This window comes from Chinchilla lanigera, unplaced genomic scaffold (assembly GCF_000276665.1).
Source record: "Chinchilla lanigera isolate Chin_1 unplaced genomic scaffold, ChiLan1.0 scaffold00075, whole genome shotgun sequence".
Classification (NCBI taxonomy): Eukaryota; Metazoa; Chordata; class Mammalia; order Rodentia; family Chinchillidae; genus Chinchilla; species Chinchilla lanigera.
This window is the reverse complement of record NW_004955476.1, coordinates 6,046,563-6,062,860: the sequence shown is the minus strand read 5'-3', so window position 1 is coordinate 6,062,860 and position 16,298 is coordinate 6,046,563. Positions and strand designations below refer to the sequence as shown.

The 16,298-nt window shown below is 39.5% G+C and overlaps 1 protein-coding gene across 2 annotated transcripts in view; it reads right to left on the bottom strand.

Annotated features, from left to right (window-relative positions):
* Window positions 1–2,315: 2,315 nt before the first annotated feature.
* The window catches only part of Ano3 (anoctamin 3), a 357,658-nt gene continuing 343,675 nt past the window's right edge, over window positions 2,316–16,298 (bottom strand). For both annotated transcript variants that reach the window (XM_005401743.2, XM_005401742.1), the window contains 4 exons: window positions 15,327–15,474; window positions 7,182–7,262; window positions 6,900–7,005; window positions 2,316–5,240 (listed from right to left, as the gene is read on the bottom strand). In XM_005401743.2, the coding sequence (XP_005401800.2) occupies window positions 5,058–5,240; window positions 6,900–7,005; window positions 7,182–7,262; window positions 15,327–15,474 (518 nt within the window). In that variant the 3' untranslated portion in view covers window positions 2,316–5,057. The remainder of the gene's footprint in view (window positions 5,241–6,899; window positions 7,006–7,181; window positions 7,263–15,326; window positions 15,475–16,298) is intronic.

Sequence of the window (16,298 nt, the reverse complement as noted above, 5' to 3'; positions counted from 1 at the left end):
TGCATTCTAACATAGATAGGAAAAATAACAAGAAAACGAAAAACAAAGCCACATTTCTTTGGAGTATTGACCTAAACTATGGTTTGTTTTTCATCATAAAAAAGGGCCTGGACTGTACACAGCAGGAACTGAAGTCAGATTTGAAAGTGGACCTTTTTGCCTGGGTGGGAAAGCCCCTAAGATCCCTCTGCTCTCTCCAAAGCATTGCTCCACAAACATCTTTGCCACCAGATTTTTCTGGCCAGTCAATCTCTCTCTTCTTAGAAGGAGTCATGAAGAAAAGTAACATCTCTCCATCTGACTTATTAGAAGAGGAGGTCAGTTTGGCCTAATGAGTTTACCTGGTAGTGTGGAGTTGTGTGGATGTGGACAGAATCACACGGTGAGGACAGTGAGGCTGCCTCAGGACCAGAAATTTTAATGACCCACGTGACAGTTATTGTTTGTGGGGAGTATATTTTATTTTTAATACATAGTTTTGGAATTTTGCTTTGTGAAAAGCAGAGATGTCAGTTTGTTTGTTTTTTTTTTAAACTTACAGAATTAAGATGGACAAATTGAAGAGGGGGTCAACATAGGTCTAGACCTGAACGAGTAGCCCCCTACTTTCTTCTCCTGAGGGAAAGATGCTGAGCTACATCTACACAGCTGACTGCCTGGGTCATCAAAGCTCCTACTTCGGGTCGGATGACCAGGGACAGGGCTTTCTCCAGGGACAGCTGTGCAGGAGCTCACCTGGTGCAGTACCTGCAGTGAGGCTGGAGTTTACAGGCTTCATCTTCCTGAGGGTAGACTTTGATGCTACCAGAAACCACACCTGCTCCCACATGTGAGACTCTTGTCTACCAATCTGTGTGCCTTCATTTTACTTTCCTAAGAAAAAGTCGTGCCCATGTGGATGAGGCTAGCGTGCAGGGATTACCGTGTTCATGTTCTCTGAAACGGAAGTCATCTGGTGTGACCAGGGAACCATATGTGGTTTCCTGGTGAACCCAGGCAGCAAGCTCAGTTGAAGGTAATTTATCACCACCGCAATGGCATAAATCCTAGGAAGCAGAAATAGGGGACATTCAAAGGTTGAAACTAAAGCCCAGTTAATCTCTGCTTTGGACCATCCACGTTGGCATACTTTATTTTAAATGGAAATGTCTAAAAGGAAACACTTGCCTTTCCATCAGAAACTGGGCCCTTTAGGCCACTCCTAAAAGGCTAATTTTTTGAGCTTCTAAGAATAGCAGGAGTGAGTAAGAGGTAGACTGGCTCTCTGGATGAAACCTAGGCTGACTGCTGGAGCTCACGAGAACAGTGACCTGAGGGAGTGGCTTAGACCCCTCCAGTGACCAGGGCAGCACTGAGTCAGGTGTACCTCGCGGGCAGGGAGCCCTGCTGCTTACACAAAGTGTGTGACAGGGATGTGTGTGTCCGCACACTCCCAACTGATCGCCAAGTGCTCCAGCCACATCAGCAAAGCGACTGTATAGGCAACGTGGACTTTCAGTTTTGACCGTCAAGTCCAAGAAAAATAGGCCAGGTGGCAAGCCTCCTGTAGACTGTTGTCCTTAGTGCCTTGGTATCCCTTTGTGGCATGCACTGCATCTAATAAAATTCATGACCCAAGGAGGGTTTAATGGCAGTTGTAAGAGTGAATGTACGCATACAAAAAGAAGTGTTCACAATGATAGAAGCCTTCTGTGTTCACAAGACCTAATCAAGTTTCCCCCACCATCTGTCCCCAGAACAAAACATTAGGATCAATGTGATATCCCTTCTGCACTTACATGTGCAAAGTTTTGAAGATAATGATGATATTATCAGAAGATGGCCAGAACTCTTTAAGATTGGGGTAAGGATCTCAGGAATGAGGCTATAAGGAAGGATAAATTCGAGTGATTTGTGGGAAAATGGATGCACCTTGAGACTGTAACGTTGAGGGAAGTAAATTAGACACACACGAGTTAAATATCACATTATTTCTCTCATATGAGAAGCCCAAAGTGTAAATAAATTAAAGAGTAAAATAAAAGCCAGGTAATAGGAAACAGCAAGATAGATCACTTGCCAAAGGGAAGGGACCAAGAGATAGACAGAGGGAGAGGGAGGACAGGGAGAGGGAACTGAAAAGAATTAACCTGTGTTATGTACATGAATCAACTCCCCATGAGGAATGTAATTACTGTGTGTCACAAGCATGGATTAATAAAAATCAAAATCAAAAGAACCCATTACTTCATAGAGGTAGAGAACAAGCAGCTCCCCCATTCAAGAATCTCAACTTAATATTTAAAAAAAAACCAGAATTAAGTTTAACATGGAAATTATAGTAAAATACCATATCAAATGATAATTTATTGAGTGAAAAACTTTATGTTCATTCCATTATACAACAGACTGTGCTACGAGTCGTCTTAGAAGAATGTGCGGCATTCCAAGTGGCATCATGTCATGCATCAACCAGCAGCCTGGGCCTTAAAAGCGCGTGCACCGGCTGCAACAACAGCAGGCGACTTCAGCTAAGATCGGGAGCAGTTCTCCACACACTGTGCTGGACTCTCCTCAGTGCTGGAGAGCCCGTCAACGCAGACCACATGCACGTTTGGTAGTTATTTGCTTAAAAAGACAACAAGTTAGAATATGAAAATATATAAGCAGCATTCATGTAATATAGAATTCCTGAGAATAGTGTGTGCTGTAAATCTTTGAGAATTAGTTTCTATTCATAGGAAAACCAAGATAGAAAATATTTCAACTCAAGCAGAGAAAGCTAACATCAAGGTACGATGAGCGGCTGTCAACATTTTACTGTCAACAATGAAGAAGGCGTGGCTAGTTTCTACTGCACTGTTTCACAAAAGAAACATTTCAGATAATTTTCTGCTTGCTATTTTTCATATCTGTTTCAAAAATACCAGGGAAGGCATTTTCTAAATGAAGATATTACAATTCTTATTAAAATAGCTTTCTTTTTTCATATCAATCAATATGATTTTATACCCTGGTGGGGTTATATAAAAACATGGAAAGAGAAGAATTCTGAAGGACATCACTATGATTATATTTTGCTCCTCTGTAAGACAAATGTCATTGACTTGTGTCCTTAATTTGGAAAGTAAGTAACCATCAGGTAAACATGGAGAGTGTTTGCACTCAGTTATGTGTGTGTGTATATATATATACATAAAAACAAAGAAAAGTAAACACAGATGTGCTAACACTCCGTTGTGCAGGCATTGGAATTAGTATCATGTCTGAACCTAAGAGCCTTACATGGTGAGGAATTACCAGGGAACATATATTCACAAGCCCGCCCCTTACTCAGGATCAGAGGCCAAATACAGAAGTGAATATCCCTGACTAAAACAAGGACGCAACTATGATGGAATAACTTTTCCCTGGAGTGAAAGAAGGAAAAGTCAACAAACATATCTGGTGCTAGAATTATAAAAGTATTTTTTCTAGTAAGTGAAATTTATAATTTCCCTACTAGAGGAATGCTAGAATTTACAGGAAATAGCTTTATTTCTATTGTGTCTAATCTTGATTTTGAAATTTTGGAATTTGAAAATAATTGTGCTCTGCTTAACTGGGCAAAAATTAATTAGATGATTAATAAAAATCATGAGTCTTGTATGTGTATGTGTATGTATATGTATGTGTATGCCATTTCTTAATCCATTCCCAGAAGAGAAAAACTTGGATTTCCTTGTTTTGCTAGGAAGTGCCTTGATTTTTTCCTTACATTCCCCTACTTCAACTTTAGCTTTTCTTCCTATGCCTCTCCTACAGTTTATGCCTCCTCTGGACTTTGTTTAACTGATTTCCCCATCATTTCTATTCCATCAATCTGTGGATAGAGTTGACATCAAAATAAAGATTTCACGATACTGCAAAATTAAAATCTTCACAATTAATTTGAATTTGTTTCCAGACAGTTTAAAAACAAATCAATCCATCAAAGAAACAATAATAGAAAGCTCCTTTCAGTGATGAAAAAGAAAGTAAATTCAAGTATTGCTTTTTACAAATAGATCTATCAACATGCATCATTTTCATTAGCTCATCAGTAAGAGAGCACATTGCAGAAAAAGCATAAATGTTGTAGACAATCTGGCTTCAGATTACCTGAATAAACATATTGCAATTGCATACTATGTAACTGGTCTCAGAGTTGCATAAACAGGATCTTGCATTCCAAATTGTCAAGGTGCAAAAGTACAAGGAAAATCAACATATTTACAGCATTTCAAGGTAACATTCTGTGAGATTTGTAATAAATCAGGGGAAAGTTAAATAGATTATAAAATAGCTTTCTGCACTAAAGTATGGAGTAGTCATGTTCTAAATGATGTAAGAGTAACCCCATTTATGTTTTCTATGTATAAAAATGTGCAGTGCATCTGGCTTCACCAGTGATAAAACAGACTGCACTGTAGCTGATGCAATACAATATGATTTTAACGAATGGTATTCTTTTTGGAATCTTATATTTTTGGTTTGACTATGAAAGGTGGTGCACAACTCTTCAACTGCATAGTAGGTGTAAAGCAGCATAAATTCGTTGGGGCAAAAATCCACACTCTCATGAGACAAGGGCAGTTTCTAGCCACGTAAAAGCAGAAGGGACATGGAATTCCAGCAGCAAAGGCAACAATTGATTCAAGTCATTTCTTGCAAGCATCTCAACTCAATAGAAGCTTCCAAAGTCAGACTAGTATGTGACCAAGGATACTTTAAATCATGCTTGGCTGTGGACTTTCCATGGAAATCTGTCTCTAGAAACCTCACCACCACCCGTCCTGATACCCTGTGGCTGACGGGGAGGAGAGATCCCTTTCAAAGGTTGGTTCTGCAATGCCAGGCAAAGATCCCTGTAAGATCAGCTTCGCCATCCCTAGAAATCTGTCCATTCCAAATCCCAGAGATTGCTGTTATACATTTCCAAGCAGCGTATTATACATGTGGTTTGCCAAGTACGCCCTCCTTCTCTGTCCCATCTACATCTGAAGTTGCCAACACTCCTTCACACTAAGGGTACCTCCCCTGCTGGTTGCAGGTATCAACTAAGGCCATTCGTGGTGAACAGGCTGACCAGTCTTTCTCCGCTGTTGTTGTAAATGCTCCAGTTCGGCCTCATACATCATTTCTTGGACTAAGTACTTCTCCCGTCTAATTCGCTCATGCAGGCCTTTGGGTACATCTGGAATCAGGTATGCGATGAAAGACTTAATCCCAAACACGAGGTGCTGCATTGTCAGAGCAGAAAGCACAGTTTTCAAGATTTTGAAATGCTAATCACAAAACACAGTAATCATGAACTGTGGTCCATTTGCCTTAAAAGCAAGCATCAGAACTTAATGTGCAGCATTTGGAATATGCATATTTTCAAAAACTGCTATATTGAGAACATTACTACTGTCTTTTAACACATTGATATTAAAAGAAAAGAATGAATTGTTGCTGTCAGATGTTGATATCACTTTATAAAGCCTGAATAAATCTTAAATCACTGTCCATAGCATGACACACTATGCAATAATATGATGCCCAGTATTATGACATGCATCATGATACACAAATGAAGCATTATATATAGGAAAAAGTCCATGTCCAGTATATCATAATGCGCACCACACAAACCATGGAGAACACAGTCTGCCTATGATAGTTCTAAAATGTTTGTTTTTCAGAACTTCCTCTATATTAAATTCACACATTATAAGTTATAAAATATTTTATCTCTGTCACATAATCTGCATTTAAATATATGTTACTTATATATTAAAAGACTGACAAAAGTATTAGGTTTTAAACAGCACAAATCCTACTCAGAGGCAATAAGCCCATGATTCAGTGTAAGATGTTGAATGAGACGGCGTGATTTCTGAATCCCACTGACGCTCACTAGCTGTGCAACCTTTGGCAAATCTCCTACAGTCTGTGTATCACCACTAACATGGGCATTGAAGTAGAACCTCTTAAAGACTGGGACAGAATTAATGGAAAACAAACATGGGAGGGCTGAAAGAAATGCTTGGGAGTGTGTGCACTGCTCAAATCTACCTCCTATTATCAAAGTATCATTAAGTGATAGAGCATCAGTCTGCATGAGACCCTTGGAGGTAAGCATTTCACTTTCTGGATGAAGGTATCTCACTATAAAGTCAGAAGTGCTTTTTGGCAATCAGTTGACAGGTGTAGTTGTCTTTCAAAAGATGTTTCAAAATTCTTCACATAGCGACTTCTTTCTCTCCATAATTTTGGCCACAACAAACACATTTAAAGTCTTTTCACTGACTTTTCATTGAGGTAGCTTTACACTGTGGGCATTCAGAATAGTCGAGTGCTAAGCCCTTTACTATACTGAGCCTGGTTAAACAAGGCAATGAAATGGTAGCTTCCCAAAAATTTCTTTACTGGATTCCAATCTAATATTATTGCATAACTCTGATAATCAAATTACACATCTATAATAAAAGTATTCTAAGGCATGATTTATTGAGTTATCCAGGGTTGCTGTAATTAGTTGATTGTGTAGAAAATCAGTTTTTCCATCCTGGTGAATAGTATAGATATGGATTTTTAAAAATCAAATTTGGGAAACCATTCTTTCCTTTTTAAATTTGGCTACTAGGAGGTTCAAAACAGGGAGGTTCCAGAGTTTCTGGTTCACCTGTGCAATTGTGTCTGCACTCTGATTTTCTGGGATAAACACATACTCACCCACTATGTTATGTTTTTCAGCTCTTACTTCCACACGTTGTTCTCATGGTTTCCTTGTTTCACCCTTTTATGGAGACCTGACATTTTTGGAAGTCAGTGATGAATTCATTTCAAAGAGGCCGGTGATAGATCAATTAGAAAGTGTTTACCCCTGGTAATTTTCTATTCAGTCTGTGACTTACCTCAAACACAATGATGAAGGCCAGTCGGGCAGCCAGGATGTGCCAGTATTGCAGGGTGAACTCGTAGGGCTTAGAACTCCAAGGGGGACCTCTATAGTCTCGGTATCTGAAACCCACAGAAAACAAAGGCTGTGAGGAATAGGGATCAAAGTGTGGAAGCCTGAGGATTCTTGACTTGCCAAAATTCTAAAATACTTTAAACGGGCTCATTGGCATTTAGAGGGGAGCAGTCACAAAGGCGAATGCAAGCAGGAATGACAGCTGGAAGTTATAAACGAGTACCTGCAGTAGCCGGATTTCCCTATGCCGAGCTCACTCAGGTTAAAGAAGGACAGGCTGTTGTTGACGTATCCCTTTAAGCAACTGCAGGAAAGAAAGGCATTCTTTGAGTCAGAAAACCCTCCATGGCCAGTACAATTCCTTCTTTACAAATGACAGGGTCTTATAAATGCCATTCTAATTTTAAGATCCTAGCAATTGAGCTTTCTTACTCCATTCCTTAGTTCTCATTGTGTCTGTATGATTTTTCCTGCAACAGTTCCTCTCTTGCCCTTTCATTTGCGTTTATACTCATTACATGGTTAGTATGCACCAGAAATTCAGCTTGTTACTTCCTATGTACCAAAAATCTACCATCTGCCACTGATGACCGTAATCATTATGTACAACGGGTTTGTGCTGATAAAAAATAACTGTTCTAGAGTTAAAAGTCTGCAGATGTATGTTTTCTAAATATGCATGCATGTAGCCCCATTTTGCTGAATATACTTATATACAGAGTAAGCATTACTTATTTATTAACTTCACCATACTTTTATTGAGATCTTACAACTTGTTATAAAAATCACCAATGCTGATACTCATCAATAAACAAAATAGGTAAAAGTCCCTGTCCCTGTGGAGTAGACATTCCAGTGTGGTGGGAGATAAAGTCACAGCAAACATGTAATTACATTGTATGGACTATTATAAGGTGATGACTGCATAAATATAAAAATGAAACAGTTCATTCAGATGGGCTATAGTGAGTCCGTACTCTGCAGTAACAAAACTCAAGCTTTAAAGATGCTGAAGATGTCTGAAAATGAGAACTGGATGAATGAAAGTTCTAGAAAGAGAAAGCCCCTCCTAGGTAAACTGGCCATCAGCAGTGTTCTTCTCGGGAGGCCACTGCCTGTAAAATCTGGTGGACCCTGGACTTTGGGTTCAGCAGGGCGAGGGGCTCTAGCAGACAGCAGGGAACCCATGAGTTTTGCCAATTATGAGAGGCTGGTGGCAGACAGGAAGCCACGGGAGCCTCACATGCCTGCATGTTTTTCTCATGGTGTCTTTGCTAATTTCATGGGTAGTTTTGGAAGCTGAGGACAGTAGTAGGGTGAACTTGAGACTTTCTAAAGCCAGAGTGCAGTCTTCCAAGGTCGGACAGCACTTCAGAGAAAAATGCCTGCTGCACATCCTGCTGGAGGCTGGAGGGAGGAGCCTGCCCAGCACTCTCTCCTGCTCCAAGTGATGTAGCTGAGTCTAAAACCACCTCAGGATAAAGGTTACCTCATGACGAAGTTTACGAGATCTCAAGAAATAATATCATATACAAAACATTCAAAATTTACAAGGTGTGAGCAAAAAGTAAAGGACATATTTAAATGAAAAATAATTATGGCAAATACACATTGTCATTAATTCCCCTACAAAAGCTTTCCCTTGCTTCACACACATGTGTCCCATCGCTCCAGCCACTTCCTGAAGCAGTTCTGGAGTCCTCTTTCATGAGGGTCTCTAGTTGTGCTGTTATGTGGCTGCCTCAAGGTCCTGAATCGATTCAAGACGTTTGTCTTCCATGGTCATGTTTGACTTTGGGGAGGAGCAGAAGGTGCACGGTGCCAGATCCAGGTAATGAGGCGGAGGCGGACACTCTGTAATGTTTCTGTGAGCCTGCTTTTCCCTTGGACGTCACGTGGCAGCAACTGTCACCCTATCTTTTTAAATCACTACTAACAAAAGCAGCCATCCAGAACTGCTTCAGAAAGTGACAACTATGATGGGATAAACATGTTTGAAGCAAGGGGGAGCATTCTGAAGGGGATTCATGGAGATGTGTCTCGCATTCTAATACATTTTTTTAAAAAATGTAACTATTTCCCACACATTTTGACCAAACTTTGTTTTTTGTTTTTTTTTTTGTTTTTCTCTGGTACCAGGAACCAAACTCACGACCTTGCGCTTGCCAGGCAAGCGCCTTTGCCCTTGAGCTAAATCCCCAGCCCCCAAACTTTGTACATTAATGGAAAAAAGCAGAAAATATATGATCACATTAGTAAATAAAATGTAAGTTCCATTCATGATAAACATCACTCAACAAGCTAAAGATTAACATTTTAGTTTGATAAAGAACATCTACTTAAAAGTTTACAGCTATTATCACATTCAATAGACTGTCATATTTTGAGTGCTTCTCTATTAGCTCAAGAACAAGACAGATATTTTCATTGTCAACATTTCTATCCAGTATAGTCCACACAAGCAGATGGAAAATGGATCAATGGAATTAACATAAAGAAAGAATATATAGATATCATTATTGATATATGGTGAATTGTATATAGGAAGTATAAAATAATTTACAAATTATTTGAATATTGACTGAATTTTGCAATGTCACCTGACAGATACAAGGTCATTATAAAAAGTAACCATCTATATATACTAATAGTGAATAAATAGGAAATAAGATTTAAAGAAATACTATTCATTTCTGATAACACAGGTACTAAGTATTAGGTCATAAATGGCTAAAAACTGAAAGTACATTCACAGAGAATTAAATGCAGGCTGAAATAAATATATGGCACACATATGTTTTAGGACTTCTATCAAAGTATAAATTCTCTCACTTTTAAAATAATATGTGAGGGCTGGGGGTATAGCTCAGCAGCACAGTGCCTGCCTGGTAAACATGGGGTCCTGAGTTTGATTCCTGATTCCAAAAACTAAAATAAATAAAATAAAATAAAATAGTATCTAATACACTGAATCTAATGTCTATATGCAAATGAAAGGAATCTATGTTAACAAAGTCAGGGCTGAAAGGAAAAGTCTGGAAGATTGTAGCACTTAATGACTTAATGTAAAGCTACAGTTACTAAAATACTGATTTTGGTGTAAAGAAAAGAAAAAATCGGGGGAAAAGATGAGTCAGTACAAACACAGATCCCCAAGTGAACATTCCCTTGATGTATGATCAAAATGTCACTGCAACCCAGGGATGAAAGAACTGCCTTTTCAGCAAATCTTACCAGGGTAATTGGCTTTCTTGAGGAAAATATTGTAACCTCTGACTTCCTCACAGCATATTGGACTAAGCTAAGGGAAATTGAGATGGGGGCTAAAATTTCCAACAGCGTGCTCAGGGTATACCTGGTTATGCAGGTTACACCAAGTGAAGCCTAAGGTTGCAGAAGGCAGCCATGGGGCTATCCATGGGCAGACAGCTTCAGACAGAAAGGGCGGAGTCCTCAGAAGGCAGCAGGAACTGTGGAAGTCAGCGTGGGTGAGACAAAGGGAGGAAGCAAAGAGAAAGGAGGCAAGTGCACAGGTGAAGCTTATTTTGTGTGGACTGATGATGTGAATTATGTGACCGAATCCAAGCTTTCACATAAGCCAGCTTACTATGACTGTGACTTGTAGAAGTGATATAAAATGGGGATGTCTGCAAAGTGTGGCCAACATGTTTTCCAGTGGATTTTATGGAGTGGGAGAAGGATAAGTATTCAAGGCTAGTTCCAAGGACTTTTGGCCTGACTGTGTATGGACTTACAGCCAACTGGCAACAGGAAAACTGAAGTTTGAAGGGGTTGGGGGTAGATTTGGAGTTGAATTTTGGACATGGTAAGTCTGACACAACAGCTACAGCTGCCATATCAGAGGGGATGCTAAGCAACAGTGGGATACTCAAGTCTGGTGTTCAGAAGTGAGATCAGATCCACGAAACTGGAAAAAGATATCAGTGTAAAAGGACACTGTCTAGAGAAAGAGGAGCAATGCATAGATCAAACCCTCAAGGCAATCCAAAAATTAAGAAGCAAAAAGCTAAGAACCGTAAAAGTGTCTCAGCGACTCAGCAGGTGAGGCCTGAGGAGAAAGAAGATGTGATGGACTTCTCCAATAAGGAAGAGTACTACAAATAAAAACAAAGCAAGCAAACAAAAACAAAGCAAAACAGAAAAGAACACAAGTGGACTTGAAAAATTAAATGTTTACCAGACCCACATAAAGTACGCGGCAGACATCGCTAGTGGAATGGTTCAGGATGTTTTGCTCTTTTTTGTTTTGTTTTTCTTCGTTCCCAGGTAGCTGCCTGGGCCCAGTGCGGAGCAGACACAGCACCTGGAGAACAAGGGTGGGACTCTGGAAGAGATCCACGCACCCAAGGAAGTGGTGAGGGTAACTGGCCAACTGGTTTCTAAGACGATAGAGAGGATGGAGAATGGGGCATTAGAGGAAAGGAAGACTGACTGGTTTAGAGGTCCGGTCACACTGAAAGAAATGGCAGCACGGTAACATTTACAACTTTAAAGTACAGACATGATTATGTCCTTTGTACTGACTACAGACGCAAGGTTTGGAGAGACGGGGTCACCGTCTCCAGACTGTAATTCTCAAGTTTTTTTTTGTAAAGAACTCTGGATTCTTTCACATTTTTTTAAAAAGTGTTGAACATCTGAAGGAGTTCTTCACCAGAGTGTATCTATTGATACTTTAACATGTTGGAAATTAAAACAGAAATTTAGAAAAATTTTATCCATTCATTTATTTAAAAATAACTATAAGTCCACCATAAATTAAATAATGAGTATGTTAAAATGGCTGTATTTTCCAAAAAGAAATAAGAAGCTTGTGAGAATGATATTGTTTTACATGTTCGCAAAATCCCTTTAATGTCTGTTTTAACAGAAGACAGCGAGATTTTTGTATTTCCTTGTATATTTAATCTATTGTGATGTTGCTTTCATTGAAGTGTAAATAGAAAATCTGGTCTCATATAGGTAAACAGTTGGAAAAGGAAGGTTTATTTTAGTAGTATTTCAGACAGTTGTGGAAATTTTATGATGATATTGCACTAAAGATCTACATGTGGCAGTTTTTAAACTCCAGTTGTAATGTGGGATTGTATACCATTATCAGCGAAATTGTCATGAATTTACGTTAAAATTCATAGGTGTATGGCTTGGCGCAAGCCTGAAATGCCAGCACTAGGGAGGCTGCAAAGAGAAAGGAGGCAAGTGCACAGGTGAAGCTTATTTTGTGTGGACTGATGATGTGAATTATGTGACCGAATCCAAGCTTTCACATAAGCCAGTTTACTATGACTGTGACTTGCAGAAGTGATATAAAATGGGGATGTCTGCAAAGTGTGGCCAACATGTTTTCCAGTGGATTTTATGGAGTGGGAGAAGGATAAATATTCAAGGTTAGTTGGAGGATTATTGCGAGTTCAGTGCCAGCCTGGACTACAAAGTGAGCTCAAGGCCAGCCTGAACTGCATAGTGAGACTCTGTCTAAAAAAAAAAAAAAAAAAAAAAAAAAGCCATGAGTGTATTTTGTACTGTGAAAATCATCTTTGATCAATGCATGGTTTTATAACATCAAATATGGGTCACTTGGAAGATGTTTATTCCTTGAATTAATTCCCTCAATCATTTAGAACTTCCAAAGACTGATACATTTTTGCCACAGATTATGAAAAAAATCACAGTTACTGTTATCACCATTTGCTTTTATCAGAAAAATATCTGTGAGACCTCAAAAATATTTAAGCTCACAGTGATAAATAAAAGTTATCCATAATTTTAATTTTTTCACTTCAAAGTTTGAACTTTACTAATAGCAACAAATAGTGACAAGTATTTTCCTCAGAATGTTAGTTTTGTGCATTTTGTAAAAAAGTGGCTGCTAAATTCTGAAGTCTGAATAATCAGTTTGTCTGGTAAACATTATTTCATGTTGGAAAAAATTTTCCTCAGTTTGAAACTTGAACAATTAATGCAGTACTTTTCTCTGAGACAACCATCACCCTTTGCTCTGTGGCAGAGATGTTCTGTGCACATTTCACATTTCCTTACATAAAATTTCAAAAGACATTTATTTATCCACAGGTGGAGGTTTTAAAAATTAATAGTTTCTTGTGTTTCCTCAGAGGCATTTTAAATTTCCTACTGACATATTTAAGATAGAGAGATGGTGATGAAAAATATAATCATGGCTAAAATTGTTTAGTGCTGATACCTGGACTTACACAAAGCTACTAGAAATTGTGCCCACTGTTACTTTTGCAGCAGCAATGCAAATGTCAGTAGGTGAAAATGCAAATGATGTCGTAGTGTCCTTGCGACACAGTCTGGATTTATGGGTCCCTGAAGGGTGTCTGCAGACCACATGGGAAGAACCACGGTCCCAGGACAAACAGTGGCTGGAACTCAGATTCCAACACAGGTCTACCACGTCTGAACCTGAAGTGATAATTCCAGCACCGCACTGGATTCACCTCTTTCTTGTTCATCCAGGATCCCATAATTTGTCATTTCTCTGACTCTCCGCCAGCACCTGTCTCTCCCCCTCCATCTTCTCCTGTTGCCACCTTGCTCTGAACATTTTTACTTGAAATGAATCTACTCCAATGTAGCTGCTAAGCACACTTGGGAAATAGTAAATAAGAGCGTGCTTCTCTGGATGTATGGCACCAACATCTCGTAAGCCTCCCCACACCTTTGTTTGAAATTCGTCCATATCCCCCAGTCACTGAGGAGGAAGAGTGGGTACTACTCGAAAGACAGGTTGTCAAATGGAAATACTCAGCCAGTGTCATTTCCTCCTGCCTCTAGGTGGCAGTAAAGGCACTAGCAAACGAGTCTCCCAACAAATGGAGCAGCCAGACAAGCGAACACATTTCATAGTCTTAATAATCTGCTTCTAGACCACCCTGAGCTAAGAAAAGGAAGTTTTCCACTCACACTGAAATGACCACACATCTACAAAGTGTGTCACAGTTCATGCCCCGCCCCAGCCGTCACCTCTTAATCATGAGGCCTGAGACTATGACCTGCTAGGAGCCAACTACGGCCTGATAGGTGATGCAACTTGTACTGAAAGGCAAAGCTGGAAGTCCAACCTCAGCTGTTAACTTCCAGTTAAAAATCTTCAAAGGCTCCGAGATACAAAATCAAATAATGCCTGAGTCGTTAGTCTTTCTCCTTGTTTTCTTTCTCCGATACCGGGAACCGAACTCACGACCTTGAGCTTGCCAGGCAGGCGCTGTGCCGCTGAGCTAAATCCCCGGCCCCAGTCTTTCTCCTTGAATAAAATGAGACATTGCTGTTGAAAGGTGTTTTTGTGTTCTGAGAAAACCGGAGTTCACCCACAGTGCAGGGTTAATGTCATCCTAAAGCAAGGTACCATCTGGGGTGGCGCTGGCCCAGCCTGGGTATGTCCACATGCCTGAAGGTGCTCCTGGAGAGAAAGAGAAGCGGCTTCCGACCCTGCTCTAGCTTCTGTCACTCAAGGCCAAGCTCCACCTACAGTACTTTCAGTGCCTCCAGTTCCTCTGTGCTTTCCACATACAGTGCCCACTTGCCTTCCCCCCCTGCTGCACCTTCAATAAGGAAACATCTGAAATAACACATATTACCTAAAGTATTGGCTCCAAACCAGGTGAATTTGTCCCCCCAGGGATATCTGGCAATGTCTGCAAATATTTTTGAGTATTCTGACTTGGGAAAGGCAGCCCTTGATATTGGGCTCTACTGGGCAAAGGACACACATCCAGCAGTGGGAAAATCCAGTCCCCTTACCTCACCCAAAGAATTTCTGGTTTCCAACATCAATAGTACAGAAGTTGAGAAGCCTTTCTTTGAAGTGTGGATTTAAATTTTAACAGAAAATACATGTCAGACAAATGGAGGGCAAAATATTCTGTGTCCTTAAATCCTAGCTATAAATGCCTTTTCAGAACCTGTAGGCATACAGATGAGAGTCTCCTGATGGTCTTTATCTTCCCACAAACTCTCTTTGTTCCCTTTGGCAGCTTGATTAAGCAGTGTGGGTTTGAACGTCTCCATCTACACAGTAAGAAGACTACGCTGGGTGATTTCCGAGTTCTCTTCCTGTTCTAGAATTTGACTTCTAGCTGCAGTATAATGTTCTTAGCACTTTAATACCAGTGATATATTTTCAAAGAAAAGCAAAGGAAACTCTAAAGTTATTTGTGTTAAAAATTCTGTTTGTTTCTTTCACCCCACTTGGTTTTACCTAATACACTCATTATTAATGGAAGGAACATTACCTTTAATAGTCACAGCACAAAACTTTCCAGTAAGTTCTCATTTAATTACAAATGGAAAATGTGTCAAGGAAGTGTGTGGATTTCAACCTTACTTTTCGTTCTGTTCTACATGGTTTGCACACGGGCCGTATTTGTATTCATAGACAAAGCGTGGGATGTAGTCAGAGGTAATAGCAATGACGAACGCATTAGTGATCACAGCCAATATGCCAATTCCTTCCAGAACGCCGAGCCAGATACCTGGGAGGAGAAAGATTGAAGACAGTGAATAAAAATTAAGATTTTTGATCCATTTTATTTTAGAAAGAGTGTTCTACTTATGTTGGTGCTGAAGCTTTGACCACCATCTGCTTCCTTAGTAAGTCTGGCTATTGCAGCTAGTGCATATTCCCTTCTCACAAAGGAAGGGCAGCCCCACCTAGAAAGATTTGCAAGTCGCAGTGTCATCAGGACCAGGTCTAGCTTGTAATAGTGTCACCTGCACACAGATCTAAAATATTCCAAAACCTCATGCTGAAGGGTATTGGGAAGTATGGAAGCTTTCTTCTCTTCTGTCTTCCAAATTCTTTATAATGGACCTATAGCAAGCAACAATTAAAAGAATAAAATAAAAAGGATCTCAAAGGTTACCTAATGTCATCAGATAAATCAGGATGGATACAAACAGATATTTGAGTGTATCAAAAATGAACATTAATTTTTTATAAAAGCTATAATTCAGTTAAAAATTTAGCCTTGGGGGAAAAATTTCTCCTACATAAAAGTTTCTAAAATATGAATGAGGTAACTCATAGGAGAAATCACTGGAATACAAGTGAGAAATCTTCTATGGAAATGAAAAGTTTTCAATCTCTATTTATTCAGAGAAATGTCCTTCTAAAGAGCTTTTTAAAAATAAAAAAAGAGTTCCAGAAACTTGAAAGTACTATAATATCTAGTGTTATTGAGAAAGAGAATGAAAACAGAAATTCTTTTATGTTATTGACAGGATATCTTCTAAAATTAAAATATGTATGTTCTAGTCCAGTAGGCCTATGTTTAGAGATTCATACCACAGATACATT